We start from the raw sequence: 25,294 nt of genomic DNA, 5'->3' as shown, positions 1-25,294 counted from the left end.
CAGCAAACTTCCTTGACTATTACGCCGGAATGGAAGTGTAGTTCCTAATCTTATCAGCCTAGAAACTCGCAGCTTTGCATTTCCACCGGTCTTAGTACACGATATAACTACAGAAGAGTCAAGTTTTAAATAGGACAAATATCGAAACTCGTTGGTCATTTTTGAACATGATGCTATTGGTCTAATAGGATTCAATGATCTATGCTAAGCTATGCTAAAAGTGATATCGCCAGAACAGGAGAACGGCTGAATGGATTTCAAAACGGTAAAACTCAATTCATTAACTCGGGGGGGAGTTGGAGAATGAGCCTATTTCCAAAAAAAGTGGAGTGTTCCTTTAAGGCTGCTGCTAAACTTAAGATTTTAAGTTGAAACTGGTGAAAACTTTTTACAGGACTTAATAAATATACACAGTACACACACATATGTAAACTAACTTTGAATGCGAATAATTGCGATTAATCGTTTTGCAGCCCTAAAACTATTAATAATATACAATTTGTTTTAGTTACTCAAATCACATTGTGTTGAAACATTTCACGTATTAATGATTGGCATTATTATAATTATGACTACGAAAATATTCATAATTCATGCCATTTATGAACATCAGAATAATTCACAAGTAACCTCACCAGTCCATCAATTAACCACTTGTTAAGTGAAAATATGATTTTATAAGAAACATTTAGTGAAAATACTAGTCCATAATCTATAATAACGCTTCCTCCAGTGAAAAAGTCCATCTTCTGTTGTCCGTTCACATCAAAATCCACCTAGATATTTCTTTAGAACTGTTTTCACCAGTTTCAACTTAAAAACGTAAGTTTAGCAGCCTTAAAATGTTAAGTTAAATCAACTTTCTGAGTGTAATAACACCTCATAATACTTTTAGAGATCAGTTTATTTTAACGACTGATGCTGATTATGTTTACGTTTTTTATTTTTGACACATATCTAAATAATTATACTACAACAAAAATAAACGGTATGAATTATGGATATTTTCGTAGTCATAGTTATAATAATGCCAATTATTAATACGTGAAATGTTTCAACACAATGTGATTTGAGTAACTGAATGTGTAAAAACAAAGTGTACATTATTAATAGTTTTAGGGCTACAAAATGATTAATCCCAATTATTCGCATTCAAAGTTTGTTTACATATGTGTGTGTACTGTGTATATTTATTTTAAGTATTTATTTTAAGTATATTAAGTCCTATAAAAAGTTTTCACCAGTTTCAACTTAAAAACGTAAGTTTAGCAGCCTTAAAATGTTAAGTTAAATCAACTTTCTGAGTATAATAACACCTCATAATACTTTTAGAGATCAGTTTATTTTAACGACTGATGCTGATTGTTAATGTTTACGTTTTTATTTTTGACACATATCTAAATAATTATACTACAACAAAAATAAACAGTATGAATTATGGATATTTTCGTAGTCATAATTATAATAATGCCAATTATTAATACGTTAAATGTTTCAAAACAATGCAATTTGAGTAACTGAATGTGTAAAAACAGTGTACATTATTAATAGTTTTAGGGCTGGAGAACGATTAATCACGATTATTCGCATTCAAAGTTTGTTTACATGTGTGTGTGTACTGTGTATATTTATTAAGTCCTGTAAAAAAATTTCACCAGTTTCAACTTAAAAACTTAAGTTTAGCAGCTGCCTTAAAATGTTAAGTTAAATCAACTTAAGTCATTTCAACTCACAAGTTAAATCAACTCATTTTTATTGTAATAAGTTAAAATGACTTGTAGTTTTAAGTTGATTTAACTTAAAAATTTAAGGCAGCTGCTGAACTTAGGTTTTTAAGATGAATCTGGTGAAAACTTTTTACAGTGAAGTTAAAAACGTGATGATACTGAATTTTTTTCCTTAAAAACACAGGTTTTCACTTAATAAAGCAATAATTGATGCACTTTAGTGATTACTTCAGCTGTTTGGACTCTCATTCTGACGGCACCCATTCACCAGAGGATCCATAGATCCATAGCTTAATCTGGCCTGCCAAAATCAGAATCCAGCAATGATTTCAGAGCTATTTATAAAGACAGAGCACATTTGCATGGTTTACTGGCACACGGCTCAGTTGAACTCTGGCATAGTTGACCGAAGACAACATCTCGGATCTTTACACATTCATATTTTTCTGTAACAGCATTGAAGTTGTATTAATCTAAAAGTCTGTTGGAAATTGTGAAATTGAAATTACATAAAGGCCAATTAAGCAACCTTGGCTGCAGATGTTGTCAGTTTTTAAGAAATTGATAATAGAATTATAAAGGGAGAGAAGTCATCCAAGATGTGGCTTATAAATTAACTTCAATGGAGGATCTTGCTGAGTTATCTTCAAGCTTTATGGTGGAGTTATTTTTAGTTCTGAGGAATGACACATCCTTGGGAATGTCTTTGTACAAGTTGTACTGTAACTACTTAAATATGTGGCATATCATCAAGTAATAGATAATACTTTAAAATAAATATAATTTCCTTTTAATCGAGCAAACAGGTATTTTTCGCCCGTGGGCTATTATTAAATAACATGACTAGTAGCTTATATTTACTGAAAGCACAAAAAAAGCTATTTTAAGTGACCTATATTAAAACACAGCACATGTTTTGTCTGTTGCAATGGATGCCTCAACCGTAAATAGCCAAAAGGGGTGTTTAGCTTCTTGTATAAGTGTTGAATAGTTTAATTATGCTTGTACCATATGGGGAAGAGCTTGTCATGCTTCCACACAACTTGGTATTGTTCGTTTCTGTAGCATTGCAATGTGAAGTGTATGTGGTCTGTAAACTGAACTTTGTCACCCTGTAAATAGGTTTTATCATTTACTGAACGTGTACTTTGGCTCTAGCGTGGCCCTAACTGCATATGGCTGGCTAATTGTAATGATACCATTATGCAATATCCTCTGTTGTTTTGAAAGATTTCAGCTTTAGGTCAGAAACATACATGTAGATTTTATCCTCGAGTAAATGCAAGCATTAAACATTTTGACAAAAACTCAAAGGGAAGTAAAGTGGTACATATCTATAATGATTTTGCAGTACTTTTGAATACTTGTCGGTTATGAGAGAAGTTTGAATGGCATTGGTTTAACATATTACCTTTTCTTAAATGTTAAAGTAGGGCTTAGAGAAAATAATAATGCTGTTTGGTATGAATTATTTTGTTTTCAAATAATAAAGCATAAATTATAATATGTGACCCTGAGACCACAAAACCAGTATATTTGTAGCAACAGCCAACACATTTTGTGGGTCAAAATGATCGATTTTTCTTTTATGCCACAAAATCGTTAGGATGTTATGTAAAGATCATGTTCCATGAAGATATTTTGTAAGTTTCCTACTGTAAATATATCAAAACTTAATTCTTGATGAGCAATATGCATTTTAAGAACTTCATTTAGACAACTTTAAAGGCAATTTTCTCAATATTTAGATTTTTTTGCAGCCTTTTTGTATCTAGGCCTAATATTGTCATATCCTAACAAACCGTTTAGATTTCAGATAATGTATAAATCTCAAAAATTTTAAAAATTCACCCCTATGACTGGTTTTGTAGTCCAAGGTCACATATATTAAATAAAAAAATATTTATATAAAATAAAAAATATATTTATAATATTATGCATTTATATATCATTACATTTCTTAATTTTAATGTGTCATCCTTAAACCACTCATATTTCTGTTTTCTATACTGTTATACCCATCTGAGCCACTAGAAGACATTTTATTATATATTTTGACTTTGCATAACTCTTTGCAAGAGTTGGAAAGATGCTTTTACATTTTTCTTTAAAATTTTAATCCATGTTTAAACATTTGCAAAGATGGTGGACATTTAATAGTTGCTTATTGTTTTAACAAAACATCAGTCAGTTCACTTGAATTTAAAAGCTTTTTATAGACGTTTTATGAGAAGTGAAAGTCATATGTGTTCTTAAGTATAAAATAGCAGAACTGCAAAGCCGGAAACATTGTGTTATATATATATGAGATTTGATCAAATATTTAAGTCTCATACGATTAGGGCAAATAATCAACAATAAGAAAATAAGGTTTTGATTACTGACTATTGTTTTTATGTAGTGAATCTCATCTAGTTGGTGGTGAAAGCACTCCTTTTCAGGTCTGGCAATACCACTGGATCAAAAGGAGTATAATAATTCAGAAATAATATTTTAAGATTAATTTGTGGTTAGTAAAAGTGAGAAAAAAAAGGAAGTCTGGATTTTGAGGGAGAACTTTCAGTTTGTCAGGCTGAGAGACCCTAAACCATTTTAGACATGCAAAACCAGCTTAGACCGGTTTAAGATGTAGCATTCGGCTGCTACACTGTCACAGTAACTACATTGTATTATTATTATGACTATTTTAAGTTTTAGTAGTAGAATATAGACACAAAATACAATAAATATTAATATTAAATATATATATTTTTTTAGATTAAATATTATTGTTATACTGTTATTGTTAGATAATTTTGTAATGCTATACTTTTTCATATAATTATGTAATATTTATATATTTATAATATATCAATACATGTATTATTTTTTATTATTTTATTATTATTAATAGTAGTAGTGTATATACACACAAAATAATAGTAAAATATATATTTTATATCTTTTTTATTTTATATCTTATATTTTTATATTAAATATTATTACTGTTTTGCTGTTATTATTATGTTAGACAATTTTTATAATTTTGTATATTTAATAATTAAATATTTATAATATAACAGTGCATATATATTTTTTTATTTTTATTCTTTTATTATTATTATTAGTAGTAATAGTTTATATACAGTACATACAAAATAAAATGAATATATATATTTTATTTTGTTTTTTATATTAAGTATTACTTTTATACTCTTATTGGTGTTAGATAATTTAGTAATTTTATATCTTGTATATATTTTTATTTAATATTTATATATTTATAAAATAACAGTGCATGTATTTTTTATTATTATTTTATTGTTTTATTATTATTATTAGTAGTAGTGCATGTATATACAGTAGCTACACACAAAACAAAATTAATATTTTATTTTATATTTTTATATTAAATATTATGACTTTTATACTCATATTGTTGTTGGATAATTTAGTAATTTTATATTTTGTATATATTTATTTCATATTTATATATTTATAATATAACAGTACATGTATTATTATTATTTTTATTGTTTCATTAGTAGTGGTAGTGTAAATACACTCAAAATAAAATTAATATATATTTGATCATATTTTTATATTAAATATTATTACTGTTTTACTGTTATTATGTTAGACAATTTTGTAATTTTATAGTTTTGTATATTTATTTAATATTAATATATTTATAATATAACTGCATGTATTTTTATTATTTTCATTGTTTTATTATTATTATTAGTAGTAGTGCATGTATATACAGTATACACAAAATAAAATGAATATATATATTTTATTTCATATTTTTATATTAAATATTATTACTTTTATACTTGTATTGTTGTTAGATAATTTAGTAATTTTTTATATATTTATATATATATTTATAATATAACAGTACATGTATTATTATTTTTATTGTTTCATTAGTAGTAGTGTATATACACACAAAATAAAACGTATATATTATTTAATATTTTATATTAAATATTGTTACTCTTATTATACTCTTATTGTAGTTAGATAATGTTGTCATTTTATAATGTTTTATATATGTATTTAATATTTAAATATTTATAATATAATAGTATTTTTATATATATTTTAAATATTTACTTTTATACTCTTGTTAGACAGTTTTCTTATTTTGTTTTTATACTTTGTTACATATTTATTTAATATAAATATATTTATATGTGTTCTTAAGTATAAAATAGAAGACCTGCCATTTTTAAAATAAGTTGCTGTGTTTTATATACAAGGATTTGATGAAATATTTAAGTTTCATACGACCAGGGCAAATAGTTAACATTATGAAAAAAGGTTGACTGTTTCCAAGGCATTGTTTTTGCTAGCTAGTTGGTGGTTAGATTCACTCCCTTTGAGGTCTGGCAATACCATTTGGTTAAAAGAGGTTTAATAATATTTTAGGATGAATTTGTGAGAAAGTGAGAAAGTGGTGGTTTTAGCCAGACATCGTAATTGAATTTCCTGTGTGCTAAGGAAATAGCACACGGGATTTCAAGGGAGAACTTTCAGTTTGTCAGGCTGAGAGATCCTAAACCATTTAAGACCTGCAAAACCAGCTTAGACCGGTTTAAAATGGAGTTGTTGTTTTTTTCAGTATAAAACCTGACTGACTTTGAGACCCAGCCGTTCGGCTGCTACAGTGTCACAGTCGCTACATTGTATCATTCTTCCCTCGCGCTGTTACGTTGAAACGTTCGATTTACGACGTCGTTCGTTACAGTTCAGTTTCAGCAGTCAGCGATACTTTGTAACAGTTTTCCTGGTTCTTAACAGCCAATACCAGGTGTGACAGACAGAGGCAGTGCTGAGTTACAGACTACAGCAGAGATACAGGCAGAGAATATCACATAGAAAAATACAGAGAGGGCGAGAGAACAGAAGAGAAGAGAAGGGAAGAGCGCCTGGCAGGGGCTCACAGAGACCCCCGGATCCAGATGCAAGTTCATATGCCACCTTACCGATCGATATGTGATCAATTTCATCAATCCCGTCGCCTGAATGACGCCCGGGCTGCTTGAGACGTTGTAGCAGGGAGGAGAAACAAAACCCTTCCCGGCGACCTTTTTTTTTGTTTCTTCTTCTGTCTATTGTGGATCATTTTCTCTCTTTGGAATCGCAATTGGATTGATCGTTCATAAGGGCAGCGCGCAGATTGGCTTCGAGGGAGTAAGATGGGGTGTTTGGGGAGCAGTAAAACCGAAGACCAGCGCATCGACGAGAAAACACAGCGAGAGGCCAACAAGAAAATAGAGAAACAGTTGCAAAAAGAGAGACAGGCTTATAAAGCCACACATCGACTGTTGTTGTTGGGTAAGACGAGACTCGAGGCGTTCTATCCGACGTTTGAGAGCCATACGAGGCTGTGTTTTCAAACGCACCGTGTTTGACAGCTCAATCTGGCATGTCGGATTGTACATATGAAGAACACACACCGTGATATCTGAAGTGTCTCAAAGACTTTGCATGTATTCACACGGCTCTGTTTGCTTTCCTAGGTGCTGGGGAGTCGGGGAAAAGCACTATCGTGAAGCAGATGAGAATTCTTCATGTCAACGGGTTTAATGCGGAGTGAGTACCTGTTTACTGTACTGATGTCATATATGTGCATGGAAGGGCGTTATGTGAGTGCTGGGCCTCGGCATGGCGAAGGAAACCCTCATACATGCTGAAGCAGATACTGATGTAGCACTACATGCTATTAGCTAGTGCCTCACTGCAACATCACTGTTATATGCTCTAAATCAAGACTGAGAAGTGACTAAAATCACTGAATCAGAGCAACTTTCACCTTTTGCATCCTAATAATAATAAAACAGCATATCATAATTACAAATTCTGTGCAGCTGTGTGTCCACCTCTGAGCTAGTTTTGTATAAAAGTTGACTTGTGCGTTATATTTTTCTCTTATAGTCTTCTCAAGTCATATGATAGCTTTGTACCAGGAAGAGGCTGAAATTCAAATCGTTAGTTACTTAAAGCCTTTCCTATCTCGAATTTCATTCTCAATTTCATGACACGTCAAGTTGGGTTACGATACACTAGAAACAAAGGCATTTGGCTTTGGTGAGGCTTGGGATCTATAGAATATATGTGACCCTAGACCACAAAACTAGTCATGAGGGTCGTTTTTTTTTTAAATTGAGGTTAAGACAATATTTGGCTGAGATATGACAACTTGAAAATCTGGAATCTGAGGGTCGCCTTTAGAGTTGTTTAAGTTAGGTTCTTAGCAATGCATATCATTACTAATCAAAAATTAAGTTGAGTTAAGGAAATTTACAAAATATCTTCATGGAACATGATCTTTACTTAATACCCTAATGATTTTTGGCATAAAATTGATTATTTTGACCCATACAGTGTATTTTTGGCTATTGATACAAATATACTTGTGCTACTATATATATATATATATATATAATATATTGGGTCAAAGACATTAAGATGTCCACATCAAAAGAAATTTACAAAAGTGATAGAAAGCAAGTATTTAAAGTGTTTACTTTTAAAGTTTTGACGAATAAAATGTCAAAATTTGGTTGTAATAATGCTACATTGTCATTCAGTGCACACAATATTTATGTAAAAATGTAAACATGCTTATTCTGACTTCAAAAGAAGTTTTAAATGAGTAAAAAATTCTTACTGATTAATGGACAAAACCTAGGATATGCAATTAAATTAAAACATAAAACTTTTTAATTTCTTTTTGTAAAAACAACGATTTAAAGCAGTATTACACTTATTGTTTTTATCCTTAGAACCTTTTCTTCTTCATCTTTGACCCATATATATATATATATATATATATATATATATATATATATATATAGAGAGAGAGAGAGAGAGAGAGATTTATATTGTGTGTTGTTGTTTTTTGTAATTTTGAGATCTTACTGTATGGAAAAGAGCTGAATGAAGATTCTCTGAAATATCTCATTTTGTGTCCCACAGAAAAAAAAAAAAGACAATTTTATTTATTCCCAAGAACTATTCCTTTAATTAGTAGTTGGAGATGTGAAATTCACTCTAGCCTTAAAATGTAGTATATTTGTCTGTCTTCTGACCGATTTGAAATGTTTTACAGGGAGAAGAAACAGAAAATTCAAGACATTCGCAAAAATGTGAAGGACGCCATCGTGGTACGTTCCAGATTTACTTTCTAGAAGTTGTTTTCCACATCTAATCTCGGCCTTGCGTCTCATAACTCTTTGTTTTTGATTTTCTAGACCATAGTGTCTGCAATGAGCACTTTAATACCACCCGTCCCACTCGCTAATCCAGAGGACCAGTTTAGGATCGACTATATCAAAAGCATAGCGCCGCTCTCCGACTTTGATTACACCCAGGTAAGCAGCCTCATTTTCATAATTTACCCAGGATGCTTTGAATGGCATTTGAATTTGTGCAAATGCTCAGAGGTTTCTGAACCGCTTGCCGAGAGGTTTTGTTATGACTTTGATTTATGAAAATTCAATTGTTTGCATGTTTTTTTAAATCACATAATTGAGGTGAAGTTCCTGCTATGAGCTGGACGTTAGAATATGTTACTTTGTGGGAAAGCAGATGCTGATTGTTTTGTTAGGTAGTAAATAAAAAAACAAGGCCTTAAAGTTTATATTAATGTGGGTTAAAGTTCTAAAAACTAATTTACAGACATGCTCGTTTATCATATAGATTTATACATGTTTAGCTGGTCTTAAAATATTGTAATGCATATTGTAATATGGTTAGCATGTTGCTATGATGGCTCACGTTCTGCTTTCACTTTGTCTTGCATTGGTGTTGCATCTGCGGTTTGCTAGCATAGTAGGTTATGTTAAATTACAGGTTTGTTAGGGATATTTTGGGTTCATATGTAGAATTTAATTTCCAGATTGACTAATCCCAGAGACCTTGACTAATCCACGGGACAGAGGAGGTTTTCACATTAAATGCATTTGCATCAATTACTTTAGTTGTCAGTTGGCTGAGTGCAATTCAGGACAGATACAAATATAGTGTTTTATGACATTTTATGTTTTTTTTAAAGTAGCCATTAGAAATTAGAAGTCATGGAAAAATGGTCAGTGCTGTTTTCTTAGCTTTGGTTGTTTCAAGGTATCAACTTTGGATTGGGTTGTTCTGGGGAATTTCAGTGAAATGTGTAGAATTTCATCTGATCTGGCTGAATCAAAGTGAAACTGACACTAATTATCAACACTCGAAGTTCTGTCTCTGTCGTACTGATGCCGTCTGTTAGCTTAGCTTATGTTTCTGCTGTGCTTGAGTTTTGAGGTCAGTTTTTTGTATTATTATTTTGTTGTGCTATTCTAGCACATTCAACGCCTTCTCAGAATAGTTGGACGGTGATATGGCAGATGTCTTGACTTTTGGTTGCACAAACGTTGGCTCTGTGTTTCCAGACTGTCATTTTCAGACAATGTGGTTTCCGCTGAAATGGAGATCTGTAATTAGACAGTTTTAGACCACAGATCTCTTCTCAGCTCCTGGATTTCTCTTTAATTAATTAATGGCAGGTCTTTTCTCACCCATGAATTCATCAGTTTTAGAATGTTTGCACGGTTGGATTGTAAATACGGGAAAGTCCAGAAAGTTCAGATCTTGTTTAGAGATTAATTTGTGGTTTACTCCAGGGTTCAACAGGTGATAGATGCAGTATTGACTGCTAGCATGTATTATTGCGCTGTCTTAAAAGAAAATTCTCCCAAAAAATGGATATTTGCTGGAAATTTACTCACCTTCAGGCCATCCAAGATGTAGATGAGTTTGTTTATTCATCATTCAGCGTTGCGTCACTTGCTCACCAATGAAGTGAATGGGTGCCGTCAGAATGAGAGTCCAAACAGCTGATAAAAACGTCACAATAATTCACAAGTAATACACACCACTCCAGTCCATCAGTTAACATTTTATAAAGCAAAAAGCTGTGTTTGTAAGAAATAATATCCAACATTAGGATGTTTTTAACTTCCCATCATTCCTTTTTTTGAGTCCTTTATCTATAATATCCCTAATTGGAAAGTCCAAAACAGTTCTAAACACATATATTGGCACTTTGTCCAGAAGTGAAGTTTAAAATATAATAATGGATTAGTTTCTTACAAACATGCGACTTTGCTTTTTAAGACATTAATTTATGGACTGAAGTTGTGTGGATTGCTTGTGGATTATTATGATGTTTTTATCAGCCGTTTGGGCTCTCGTTCTGACGGCACCCATTCACTCATTGCAGTGGATCTTTTGGTGAACAAGTGATTTAATGCTGAATTCCTCCAAATTTGTTTCCTGGGTTTATTTACATCTTGGATATTTTCAATTTAGGTGTAAATAGCTTATGTACCCCTAGAGCTTTGTACCTTATGTCTATGTTTTTATCAGCTGTTTGGGCTCTTGTTATACCATATATACATTGACTTAACATACAGTAGTCACCACTAATAAGCTACTAAATATATTGTAATAGCCTACATTTTTTTTTTTTTGTACAGCTGCTTTGAAACGATTTGTATTGTAAAAAGTACTATACAAATAAACTTGAATTGAATTGAATTGTTCTGACGGCACCCATTCACTCACTGCAGCGGATCTTTTGGTGAACAAGTGATTTAATACTAAATTCCTTCAAATTTGTTTCCTGGGTTTATTTACATCTTGGATATTTTCAATTTAGGTGTAAATGGCTTTTGTACCCCCAGAGGCAGCTTTGTACCTTATTTCTATGTTTTTATCAGCTTTTTGGGCTCTTGTTCTGACGGCACCCATTCACTCACTGCAGAGGATCTTTTGGTGAACAAGTGATTTAATGCTGAATTCCTCCAAATTTGTTTCCTGGGTTTATTTACATCTTGGATATTTTCAATTTAGGTGTAAATAGCTTATGTACCCCTAGAGCTTTGTACCTTATGTCTATGTTTTTATCAGCTGTTTGGGCTCTTGTTATACCATATGTACATTGACTTAACATACAGTAGTCACCACTAATAAGCTACTAAATATATTGTAATAGCCTACTTTTTTTTTTTTTTTTGTACAGCTGCTTTGAAACGATTTGTATTGTGAAAAGCACTATACAAATAAACTTGAATTGAATTGAATTGTTCTGACGGCACCCATTCACTCACTGCAGCGGATCTTTTGGTGAACAAGTGATTTAATACTAAATTCCTTCAAATTTGTTTCCTGGGTTTATTTACATCTTGGATATTTTCAATTTAGGTGTAAATGGCTTTTGTACCCCCAGAGGCAGCTTTGTACCTTATTTCTATGTTTTTATCAGCTGTTTGGGCTCTTGTTCTGACGGCACCCATTCACTCACTGCAGAGGATCTTTTGGTGAACAAGTGATTTAATACTAAATTCCTTCAAATATGTTTCCTGGGTTTATCTACATCTTGGATATTTTCCATTTAGGTGTAAATAGCTCTTGTACTCCCAGAGACAGCTTTGGACCTTATTTCTATTTTTTTCTTTCCAATAACACATAGTCATAAGTTCTGTAAAGTGTATGCTTAATAAAGCTAAAACAACTATTCATATTTCAGTACATTATGTAAAGTTGCAAACAAGTAGGAAAAGAAACTAGCATTTGAATGCTTGCATGATGAGATGTGCTCGGAGCAGCGGCGGACCGGTGTGATCAGTCAGTCTATTTCCAGAACAGCCAAAAGGCTTTTAACCAAAACACATTTTATGAATGTAGCTGCAAGTATGTAGTGGTATCAGCTCCAGGAATATATCCTAAATTAAGTGAAGAAGCTTCAGTTCTAAAATTGATGGCTAATGCTATTAATATTCAATAATGTTGGCATGCAGAAAATTTACCCAAAGAAATTGTTGTTGTTTTTCTTTACAGGAGTTTTTCGATCATGCGAAGAAGCTCTGGGATGATGAAGGTGTTAAGGCGTGTTATGAACGCTCCAACGAATATCAACTAATCGACTGTGCGCATTAGTAAGTATAAGTTTAATTGTACGATTAACTTTACCTGCTGTTTATATTATGATGGCGACTTGGTTTAGTATCAGGTTTGTAAGAGTTGCTTCAGTAGCAGCTACCAAAAAATTTATTTGATTTAAGAATTAGACAAATAGTGTCTTCCTATGTTGGTAGGTACAATAATAGCTTGTGTATTTGTTTGCAGTGTTTAGTGGTTCTGTTTATTTATATGGTGGCAGTCATTTTTAAAGATGTTGTGGTCAGTTATTCGAGTTTTCTAATGTTTGGAGTGGTTATAGTGTGAATCTAAAGGGAATATGTTCGGTGAACACAGCTGGATCTGCATGGGGCTGTAAATAGTTTTTTTTTTTTTTTTTTTTTTACAGAATCCTCATCAAGGCTGCATTTATTTGATACAGTAAAAACATTAATATTGTGAAATATTATTACAATTCAAAATAGCTGGTTTCTATTTTAATATATTTTAAGATCTAATTTATTTATCTGATGATAAGCTGAATTTTCAGAATCATTACTCCATAGTGTCACATGACCTTTCAGAAATTATTTTAATATGCTGATTTGCTCCAGAAACATTTATGTTAAAAACAGTTGTAGTGCTTAAAGGAGTAGTTCAATTCCAGAACGAAAATGTACAGATATGTTGTTTCTTTCTTTCTTTCTTCAGTCATAAATAAATTGTTTTTTTGAGGAATTATCTCCATATAGTGGACTTCTATGGTGCCCCCGAGTTTGAACTTCCAAAATTAAGTTTAAATGCAGCTTCAAAGGGCTCTAAATGATCCAAGCCAATAAAGAAGGGTCTTATCTAACGAAACGATCTGTTATTTTCTTAAAAATAATTACAATTTGTATACTTTTTAACCTCAAAAGCTTGTCTTGTCTAGCTCTGCGTGAACTCTGTGTATTCTGGTTCAAGACAGTTAGGGTATGTTGAAAAACTCCCTTATTTTCTCCTCCAATTTCGGAATCATCCTACGTCACTGTTTTACCTTTTTTTTGTAAAGGGTGTTCATGTTCACTTTGTAAACACTGTGGTCTGTACTTCTATAGTCATGTAGGACCATTTTGAAGTTGGCGGAGAAAATAAGATGTGAGTTTTTCAACATGCCCTAACTGTCTTAAACCGGAATACAAAGAGTTCACAAGAGCTAAACAAGACAAGAGTTTGAGATTCATGAAGTATATAAATTGTAAAAAAAAAAAAAAGTGAAAATAACCATTTGAGCCCTTTGAAGCTGCGTGTAAAGCATTTTGGAAGTTAAAGCTTGGGGGCACCATAGAAGTCCATTATATGGAGGGAAATCCTGAAATGTTTTCCTCAGAAACATAATTTCTTTACGACTGAAGAAAGAAAGACATGAACATCTTGGATGACGAGATGACATTTTTTTATCCTAAATTTTTATCTTAAATTTTTGTTATGGATGTGAACTACTCCTTCAGTGTTTTTGTTGAAACTGTTCTCTTCGATGAATAGAAAGTTAAAAAGAACAGTTTTTAATGCATCCTAAAAAATGTACAAACTTCAAACTTTTGAATAAATTGTGGGTGTTTATTGTGACACTAATTTGGAGTACTGGTTGATAGGTTAGACTTGTTTTAAAAAACCTTTGTTTGAGGTCACTGTGCTTTAGATGTGTGACGGCGCATGCTGTAAAACCTTCTCAGAAAAGTTGCGTCTGTAAATCGGGGTCAGGTAAACCTGAAACCAGTTCAGGCAACCGAGCAACTAGTCTGTTTTGAAAATATGTCATTTTGCACATCCCTCGAAGAAACGTGCCTGATCAGGCTCAGATGAACCTGAAACCAACCTGTTTGTTCAGGGCTTCCTTACGGCATTCAGGCAACCCACTTAAAACATGACATATATGTGACGCTGGACCACAAAACCAGTCATAAGGGTCAATTTTTTGATTTATCTGAATAAATAAGCTTTCCATTGATGTATAGTTTGTTGGGACAATATTTGGCTGAGATGCAACTAATTAAAAATCTGGAATCTGAGGGTTGCAAAAAAAATGTAAATATTGAGGAAATCGCCTTTAAAGTTGTCCAAATTAAGTTCTTTGCAATGCATATTACTAATCAAAAATTAAGTTTTGATATATTTACAGTGTAAATGTAAAAAATATTGTCATGGAATAGGATCTTTACTTAATATTCTAATGGTTTTTTACCATAAAAGAAAATTGCTAATTTTGACCCATACAATGTATTTTTGGCATATATATATATATATATATATTCTTTGCATCTGGAGATTGTAGATACACAATCTGTTTTTTTATGTCCACTGTTGGCATTTTTAGCATTTTTATGATGTAGAAGTTTCAAAAAAAGTTTCAAAAAAAAAATTGACCCTTGTGACTAGGGTCACATATGTATATTTATATTTGCTCTAAAATTACTTAAAGGGTGATTTTTTTTTTTTTTTAATTTTTTTTTTTTTTTTTTTTTAACCAAATAGTTATACAACAAAACAGTGATGTCTATTTAAAAACACTAAAGGCATGTTTTCCACATGATTTTTACTAAATGAATCGAATAATTATATTTAATATAATTTGGCCGAGATACAACTATTTCAAAATCTGGAATCTAAAGGTGCAAAAAAATCTAAATATTGAGAAAATCGCTTTTAAAGTTGTTAAATGTTTATTTAAATACGTTTTTTTTTTTTATGTAGTAAAAATAATATTTATAAAAAGTAATATTTTTTATGACACCATTTTAAAGCTTAAAGACTAAAGCTCTACCAATTTTTCAGTTTATTAAAGAAAAAAGCAACGTTATGTATAAATAAGTGATTATTTGTAACTGCGGCAATTAGAAATTCATAAACATGCTTTTGCTGTAAAACTGTGAAAATGATTCATTATAGATTTGTTTACAATGAGTTAAAACTAAACTAAAAAAAAAATCGAAATATTGAGAAAATTGCCTTTAAAGTTGTCCAAATGAAGTTCTTAGCCATGCATATTACTAATCAAAAATTAAGTTGTGATATATTTACGGTATGAAATTTATAAAATATCTTAAATACTTAATATCCTAATGGTTTTTTGCATAAAAGAAAAATCGATCATTTTGACCCATACAATGTATTTTTGGCATATATATATATATATATAGCTGTTTCTTTGCATCTGGAGATTGTAGATACACTAACACTATCTGTTTTTATGTCCACTGTTGGCGTTTTTAGCGTTTTTAGCGTTTTGGTGTTTCTCCTGTATAACAGTGGCCGTGTGTCAGGTATGAAAGCGTGAGGAGGGTGGTCAGGTCATGGGAGTTGGTCAGCCGCTTTGTAGGACACAGATAGCATCACCAGCTAGTGCAGTGCCTGACACATAATGGCGACTGTTGTCTCTCAGTCAGAAAAGGCCCGGAGATACTCCGAGGATCATACAGACACCCAGCTGCTCTCAATACAGGCTTGTTCTTTGTGGAAGACTTTTACAATACTGAGAATTCCTCCGTTATACAACTTCAAATCAGCGTCTGCTCAGATTTGTGCTCGCTGTGATCCAGGTCGACCCAGCGGTGGACGGTCTTTGAGTTTTCAGATAAATCTAATCGCATTTAAATTGTTGTTTTATTGAGAGTAAGAGTTTTGGAAGTAAATGTGTTTGAACGTGCACTTTCACATGATTTCGGGGCAGGGCTGCACAGCTAACAGAAATAATGCCAAAATTGCGATATGGCTTAAAAAGGGTTAAAGGATATGATTTACTTAAGAATCTCAGAGATGATTCGCAAGAAATACTGCTCCACAACATGAAGCGCTTTCTGTCAAAATGGCCAAATTCGGTAAAATTTTAGATGATAAAGAAATTAAGATATTAGTTTTGCTGGGGTTTTTTTTGTAAATTTGTTGTAATTTAAAATAAAATATTTTTTTCAGCAGTTAAACTTGTTCATGTTCAATGACTTTAAACTAAAGGCTAAATTAATTAATGTTACAATAAGTCTAAATTTGATAAATTATAATTGCATACAATTGCATTCTTAAATAATTTGTTTTAGGAATTTAATATTTATTTAATATATTATTAAATGAATAATAAATATGTATATTTTATATTTGTATATTATTTGTATTTATGTATATAAATTCATATTTATTTACATTTAATTATGAATTTAAGATTATCAGTTTTTCTTAAAGTGAAATCAGGCATCAAAACATAAAAAAGATTATTTAAAATTATTTGTTTTATTTTATGTAAAATACATGATATTTAATATATTATATAAAATGTAATCATTGCTGTATATATATATATATATATATATATATATATATATATATATATATATATATATAGCGATGAAAATTGTTTGTTACTCTTTTTTTTTTAAGTGGCTTTAAACTTAAGGCTAAATGAATGAATGTTACAATAAGTCTAAATTTTATTAAATTAAAGTTATAATTGCATACAGTTGCATTCTTAAATATATATATTTTTTAGGAATTTAATATTCCTAATAATATTTATTTAATATTATTTTATACTATATTTTAAATGTATATTTTTCATATATATTTACATTTATTTCGGAATAATTTTTTTCTTAAAGTGAAATCAGGCATCAAAACAAAAAAAGATTTGTTTTATTTTATGAAATAATTTTGGAAAATTGTTCATTACTGATTTGTTTATAATTTTTGGTGACTTTATACTAAAGGCTAAATGAATGAATGTTACAATAAGTCTAAATTTTCTAAATTATATTTGCATACATTGCTTTCTTAAATAATATTTTAATTTAGGAATTTATTATTTATTTCATATTATTTTGTACTATATTTTCAATATATTTAGATACATTTTTCTTAAATATGAGATTTATTTTACAGTGAAATATTGCGATGGAAAATTACTTTGGTTTTTATTTAGTCATTTATATATATATTTTTTTAGAAGTAATTAATAGAATCATATTCATTAAAATAAAATATGAATTCAGATTTTAATCTAAAAATAATCAAAACATTTTGGGCAAATTGTGCAGCCCTACAAACAAGCACAGCAAACCTAAAATATTTTTAATTACATTTTAAATCACATTTTTTCTCTCCAAATCAAGCAGCCCCATTCTAGTGTGTTTTATGTGGTTGGAGTTGTTGAGGTGTTTAAAGTGTTGCTATGCGGTTGCTACTTGCTTGAGTGTTCCTGATTGGTTGCTTGCTGACCTGGATTTAAAAACAATCCACCCTCAAGTTTATGATTTCTAGGTATTTCTTGTGTCTGTCCTTCAGCAGAAGTCTATGAGATTTTTGTCTGTTTGTGTGTGTTTGTTATCCGCCCAGGTGTTAATTAAATTGCCTGGAAAAGTAATAGCACACCTCTCCTAAACAAACCACGTAATTGGAGGTGTCATTCATACAGCGCAAATGTTGCAGGACGAGTTATGGACTAAAGTTTTAATACTTGGGGTTAAAGGTTTGTTCAAAACACTAACCCTAAGCATTAGCAATAATAATAGTTATGTCGGCTTTAGTAAACCCCAGTAATCCGGTAATGATATCTCAGTATTATTTAGACTTTTGACAATGCTATACATATTTATTATTTGTTATATGTAACCATGGACCACAAAAGTATATTTATAGATAATCTGAAAGCTGAATTAAGCTTAAATAAGATATAAAATATTGATATATGGTTTGTTAGGATATGACCATATTTGGCTGAGATAAAACTATTTAAAAATCTGCAATCTGAGGGTGCAAAAAAATCTAAATATTGAGAAAATCACCTTTAAAGTTGTCCAAATGAAATTCTTAGCAATGCATATTAATAATCAAAAAGGTTTTGGTGTATTTACGGTAGGAAATTTACAAAATATCTTCATTGAACATGATCTTTACTTAATATCCTAATGATTTTTGGCAGAAAAATCAATCATTTTAACCCATACAATGTATTTTTGGCTATTGCTACAAATACCCCCGTGTTACTTAAGATGGTTTTGTGGTCTAGGGTCACAATTTATTAATTAATAATTGCATACAGTTTCATTATTTATATTATTTATGAATTTAATATTTATTTTATATTATATTTTAAATTTATTTATATTTATAAAAAAAAAAACACTTAGTCACAAATTTTAAATTTCCAAATTTTCTTAAATCAGGCATCAAAACTAGATACAAATAGATAGAAAATATTTGTTTTATTTTATGTAAATACACCTGATATTTAATATATTGTATAAAATTAGCTAAATGTTTTTTTTAATTATTAAATTAAATGTATTGGTAAAAAACAAAAAATAAATAATTATTATTATTTGATGTGATTGATTACTGAGACTAAATATTGTCTTGAATAAAAAAAAAAAAAAAAATATATATATATATATATATATATATTTTTATATATATATATGTGTGTGTGTGTGTGTGTGTGTGTGTGTGTGTGTGTGTGTGTGTGTGTGTGTATACACATTAATGTTCATTAATGATTTGTTTATAATTTTCAATTTGTTTATAATGACTTTAAACTAAAGGCTAAAGTAATTAATGTTACAATAAGTCAAAATTTTTTAATTATAATTGCATAGTTGCATTCTTGAATTAAAAAATTGGAATTTAATATTTATTTTATATTAATTTATACTATATTTTAAATGTATTTATATATTTTTTAATTCATATTTATTTACATTTATTTATGAATTTAAGATTTTCAGTGTTTCTTAGTGAAGTCAGACATCAAAACATAAATAAAAGATAGAAAATGATTAGCTTTATTTTATGGAAATATATCAATGAAAATTGTGTATTACTGATTTGTTTATATAATTAATGTCTAAATATTATAATTGCATACAGTTGCATTCTTAAATAATATATATTTTTAGGAATTTAATATTATTTTATACTGTATTTTAAATATGTGTGTTATTATGTTAAAATTATGTTTTTTACATTTATTTATAAATTTATTTTATGTAAATATACATATTTAATATATTTTATAAAATTACTAAATGTGTTTGTAAAATGTTTTTGTAATTATTAAATTATTACTATTTTATATAAATATACACAAAAAATTATATATATATATATTTTTATATTTAATTTAATTTATTTATTTTTTTAATATAAAATGTTTTGTTCTTTGTAAAATATTTTTTTGTAACTCAACCAGAAAGTACCAATTCATAACCAAACTTTTATACTGCAGTTATTTGAAGCTTTGATCGTATTTATTATTACAAGTAATATATATTATTTTTTTCTCATGGTATTACAGATATCAAGATTTAATTTAGCAACATTTTTAATTTATAAAAAAATTTAAATATGTTTTTTTTTCCCCTCTGGTCTTACAGATATAAGGATTTTTTATTTTATTTTTTTATTTATTACTCTTTTCGTCTGGTTTGACTGATATTAAGATTTATTTTAGCAACATTTTTAATTTGTACATTTGTAATTTTTTTTTTTTTTATACCTTTTTCTTGTATATTTTTCCCCCTGGTCTCACTGATAGGAGGATTATTTTAGCAACATTTTTATTTTGTAACAATTATTATTATTAATATTATTATTATTTTACTTTTTACTTTTTTTTTAATTTTTTTAATATAAAATGTTTTGTTCTTTGTAAAATAATTTTTTGTAACTCAACCAGAAAGTACCAATTCATAACCAAACTTTTATACTGCAGTTATTTGAAGCTTTGATCGTATTTATTATTACAAGTAATATATATTATTTTTTTCTCATGGTATTACAGATATCAAGATTTAATTTAGCAACATTTTTAATTTATAAAAAAATTTAAATATGTTTTTTTTTCCCCTCTGGTCTTACAGATATAAGGATTTTTTATTTTATTTTTTTATTTATTACTCTTTTCGTCTGGTTTGACTGATATTAAGATTTATTTTAGCAACATTTTTAATTTGTACATTTGTAATTTTTTTTTTTTTTATACCTTTTTCTTGTATATTTTTCCCCCTGGTCTCACTGATAGGAGGATTATTTTAGCAACATTTTTATTTTGTAACAATTATTATTATTAATATTATTATTATTTTACTTTTTACTTTTTTTTTAATTTTTTTAATATAAAATGTTTTGTTCTTTGTAAAATAATTTTTTGTAACTCAACCAGAAAGTACCAATTCATAACCAAACTTTTATACTGCAGTTATTTGAAGCTTTGATCGAGCTGTTTTATCTCATTCCAACTTGCCTGCCCTTTGACCTGTGAGATCATCACACGATCGCGTGATTTTTTGTGACATCCCAGTGTTCGTTTCTATTCTATCGCATGTCTATTTTGAGCCTCAAAGGAAACAGATTCCATATCAATGTCACGTAAATACGCGTTCGTACGGAAGTGGGTCGGTGAGACCGGGACCATGCCGTCGTAATAGAGGACACTTGTACAGAAACAGTGAAAGCAGCAGTCTGAGAGAGAGAGAGAGAGAGATCCCAGTTGTGTGTGGCGTTCTGCAGGCCCGGCTGTATGGAGATTGTGGTTGGGCTGTCTGTCCCCCTCCTCCCTCCGCCAGCGCTTATGTAAAGGAACAGCGCAGTCGGGGCAAGCAGGAGCTATTTATAGCGCAGCACTGCAGAGCACTCACTGGTGGAGGGCGTCACGTGTGTGTGCGCGCCGCCGAATCAAAGGGAGTATCCCGGCAATGCGCGTAAACAAAGGAAGGTCAGAAAGAGAAGGTGAGGCGCAGAAAGGGCCCGTGTTTGTCTGTGTGTGTGTGGTTATACATATCAGACCCTCATAAGTGCTTAAAGGGAATAAACATTCACTGATGTACAGCAGAGCTCGCTCTCTCTCTCTGTCTGGCTTCCTCTCGCCCTTCTTTTTTCTGCCTTTTCTTACATAGATGCACAAACAAACACGCGCACGTGCGCATGATAAAAATAGCAACAGATTATGAATTCCATTTTTAGCATTTCGGGTTTCTGTTTGGAGATTTTGCCAGCGTTTCGCTAAAAATAGAACGGCACAACCGCTCGACGCTTTGAAAACCAGATTTTTTAACCGTCATGCTGTTATATTAAATATAGCTTTTTAATATGATTTATGACACGCAATTGTGTTACTTTGACATATGTTTACTGTAAAAATGATTTTCAAAGATTATGAAAGTATGCTTTACCGGAAAATACTATTTTAAGAAAATAGCTTTCTTCTTAAAGTGTAAAATTTAATTCAGCGTTGCTTGTTTGTGATTACTTTTGATGTAAACTAGCAATTTATGATTACATTTTTTTTTTGTATTTATTATTACAAGTAATATTTTTTTTTCTCATGGTATTACAGATATCAAGATTTAATTTAGCAACATTTTTAATTTATAAAAAAATTGAAATGTTTTTTTTCCCTCTAGTCTTACAGATATAAGGATTTTTTTTATTACTCTTTTCTACTTAAAGTGTAACATTTAGTTCAGCGTTGCTTGTTTATGATTATTTGTGATGTATACTAGCAATTTATGATTTTTGTATTTATTATTACAAGTAATATATATATATTTTTTTTCTCATGGTATTACAGATATCAAGATTTAATTTAGCAACATTTTTAATTTATAAAAAAGTTTAAATATATGTTTTTTTTTCCCCCTCTGGTCTTACAGATATAAGGATTTAAAAAAAAAAAAAAAAATATTACTCTTTTCGTCTGGTTTGACTGATATTAAGATTTATTTTAGCAACATTTTTAATTTGTACATTTGTAATTTTTTTTTTTTTTATACCTTTTTCTTGTATATTTTTCCCCCTGGTCTCACTGATAGGAGGATTATTTTAGCAACATTTTTATTTTGTAACAATTATTATTATTAATATTATTATTATTTTACTTTTTACTTTTTTTTTAATTTTTTTAATATAAAATGTTTTGTTCTTTGTAAAATAATTTTTTGTAACTCAACCAGAAAGTACCAATTCATAACCAAACTTTTATACTGCAGTTATTTGAAGCTTTGATCGAGCTGTTTTATCTCATTCCAACTTGCCTGCCCTTTGACCTGTGAGATCATCACACGATCGCGTGATTTTTTGTGACATCCCAGTGTTCGTTTCTATTCTATCGCATGTCTATTTTGAGCCTCAAAGGAAACAGATTCCATATCAATGTCACGTAAATACGCGTTCGTACGGAAGTGGGTCGGTGAGACCGGGACCATGCCGTCGTAATAGAGGACACTTGTACAGAAACAGTGAAAGCAGCAGTCTGAGAGAGAGAGAGAGAGAGATCCCAGTTGTGTGTGGCGTTCTGCAGGCCCGGCTGTATGGAGATTGTGGTTGGGCTGTCTGTCCCCCTCCTCCCTCCGCCAGCGCTTATGTAAAGGAACAGCGCAGTCGGGGCAAGCAGGAGCTATTTATAGCGCAGCACTGCAGAGCACTCACTGGTGGAGGGCGTCACGTGTGTGTGCGCGCCGCCGAATCAAAGGGAGTATCCCGGCAATGCGCGTAAACAAAGGAAGGTCAGAAAGAGAAGGTGAGGCGCAGAAAGGGCCCGTGTTTGTCTGTGTGTGTGTGGTTATACATATCAGACCCTCATAAGTGCTTAAAGGGAATAAACATTCACTGATGTACAGCAGAGCTCGCTCTCTCTCTCTGTCTGGCTTCCTCTCGCCCTTCTTTTTTCTGCCTTTTCTTACATAGATGCACAAACAAACACGCGCACGTGCGCATGATAAAAATAGCAACAGATTATGAATTCCATTTTTAGCATTTCGGGTTTCTGTTTGGAGATTTTGCCAGCGTTTCGCTAAAAATAGAACGGCACAACCGCTCGACGCTTTGAAAACCAGATTTTTTAACCGTCATGCTGTTATATTAAATATAGCTTTTTAATATGATTTATGACACGCAATTGTGTTACTTTGACATATGTTTACTGTAAAAATGATTTTCAAAGATTATGAAAGTATGCTTTACCGGAAAATACTATTTTAAGAAAATAGCTTTCTTCTTAAAGTGTAAAATTTAATTCAGCGTTGCTTGTTTGTGATTACTTTTGATGTAAACTAGCAATTTATGATTACATTTTTTTTTTGTATTTATTATTACAAGTAATATTTTTTTTTCTCATGGTATTACAGATATCAAGATTTAATTTAGCAACATTTTTAATTTATAAAAAAATTGAAATGTTTTTTTTCCCTCTAGTCTTACAGATATAAGGATTTTTTTTATTACTCTTTTCTACTTAAAGTGTAACATTTAGTTCAGCGTTGCTTGTTTATGATTATTTGTGATGTATACTAGCAATTTATGATTTTTGTATTTATTATTACAAGTAATATATATATATTTTTTTTCTCATGGTATTACAGATATCAAGATTTAATTTAGCAACATTTTTAATTTATAAAAAAGTTTAAATATATGTTTTTTTTTCCCCCTCTGGTCTTACAGATATAAGGATTTAAAAAAAAAAAAAAAAATATTACTCTTTTCGTCTGGTTTGACTGATATTAAGATTTATTTTAGCAACATTTTTAATTTGTACATTTGTAATTTTTTTTTATACCTTTTTCTTGTATATTTTTCCCCCTGGTCTCACTGATAAGAGGATTATTTTAGCAACATTTTTATTTTGTAACAATTATTAATATTATTATTATTTTACTTTTTCATCTGGTTTGACTGATATTAGTTTTTTTAGCAATATTTTTAATTTGTAAAAATAGAACGATACAACCGCTTAAAGCTTCGAAAACCAGAAAGGATTTTTAAACAGTCATGCTGTTATATTACATATAGCTTTTTAATATGATTTATGACACGCAAGTGTGTTACTTCGAAATATGTATACTGTAAAAATGATTTACAAAGATTATTAAAGTATGTATTAGTGTAGTCTAAAATAAGGATTTTTTTGGTAACACTTTACAATAAGATGTCATTTGTTAACTTTAGAGAACATGAACTAACAGTGAACAGCACATTTATTACAGTGCATTAACTAATGTTAACAAACACAACTTGTGATTTTAAATAATGCATTAAAATAAGTGAATGCTGAAATTAGGAAGTATAGTTCCTTTTTAGTTCATGTTAAGTTAATGTAGTTAACTAGTGAACTTTATTGTAAAGTGTTACTGAATTTTTTTTTTCTCTATAGCTGTTTTCCCCTCTAGTCCTACAAATGTAAAAGAGTAATTATTTTAGCAACATTATAACCTTTTTTTTGTATGTTTCAGTGATATTAAGATTTATTTTAGCAATTTTTTTATTTTGTAACAATTATTTATTTATTTAATTAATTATTTATTTTTTTACTTTTTTCGTCTCTGGTCTCACTCATGAGGAATATTTTTGCAACATTTTAATTTTGTAACTATTTTTTATTTATTTATAACTTTTGTTCTGGTTTCACTGATATTAATATTTAGTTTAGCAACATTTTTAATTTGTAGTGTTTTTTTTACTTTTTTCTTGCTCTTATGCTGAAAATAACATTAATTGTTATTATTATTTATTTTTCTTTACCTTTTCATATGGTTTTACAGATATTAAGATTTATTGTAGCAACATTTTTAATTTGTACATTTAATTTTTTTTTATCATTTTTTTACATTTATTTTTTTGTT

At 30.0% G+C, this 25,294-nt stretch overlaps 1 protein-coding gene across 2 annotated transcripts in view; it reads left to right on the top strand.

Annotated features, from left to right (window-relative positions):
* Positions 1-25,294, top strand: part of gnal2 (guanine nucleotide binding protein (G protein), alpha activating activity polypeptide, olfactory type 2) — a 41,823-nt gene that overhangs the window by 3,840 nt on the left and 12,689 nt on the right. Inside the window, exons 1-5 of one of the 2 annotated variants that reach the window (XM_073830955.1) lie at positions 6,458-7,049; positions 7,235-7,307; positions 8,827-8,881; positions 8,969-9,088; positions 12,594-12,691. In XM_073830955.1, coding sequence (XP_073687056.1) covers positions 6,911-7,049; positions 7,235-7,307; positions 8,827-8,881; positions 8,969-9,088; positions 12,594-12,691 — 485 coding nt within the window. In that variant the 5' untranslated portion in view covers positions 6,458-6,910. Of the gene's footprint in view, positions 1-6,457; positions 7,050-7,234; positions 7,308-8,826; positions 8,882-8,968; positions 9,089-12,593; positions 12,692-25,294 lie in introns of those variants that run through there. The other variant, XM_073830954.1, reaches the window with a different exon arrangement.

The sequence above is a fragment of the Garra rufa genome, chromosome 24, assembly GCF_049309525.1.
Source record: "Garra rufa chromosome 24, GarRuf1.0, whole genome shotgun sequence".
Lineage (NCBI taxonomy): Eukaryota > Metazoa > Chordata > Actinopteri > Cypriniformes > Cyprinidae > Garra > Garra rufa.
This window is presented reverse-complemented; position numbering and strand designations above follow the sequence as displayed.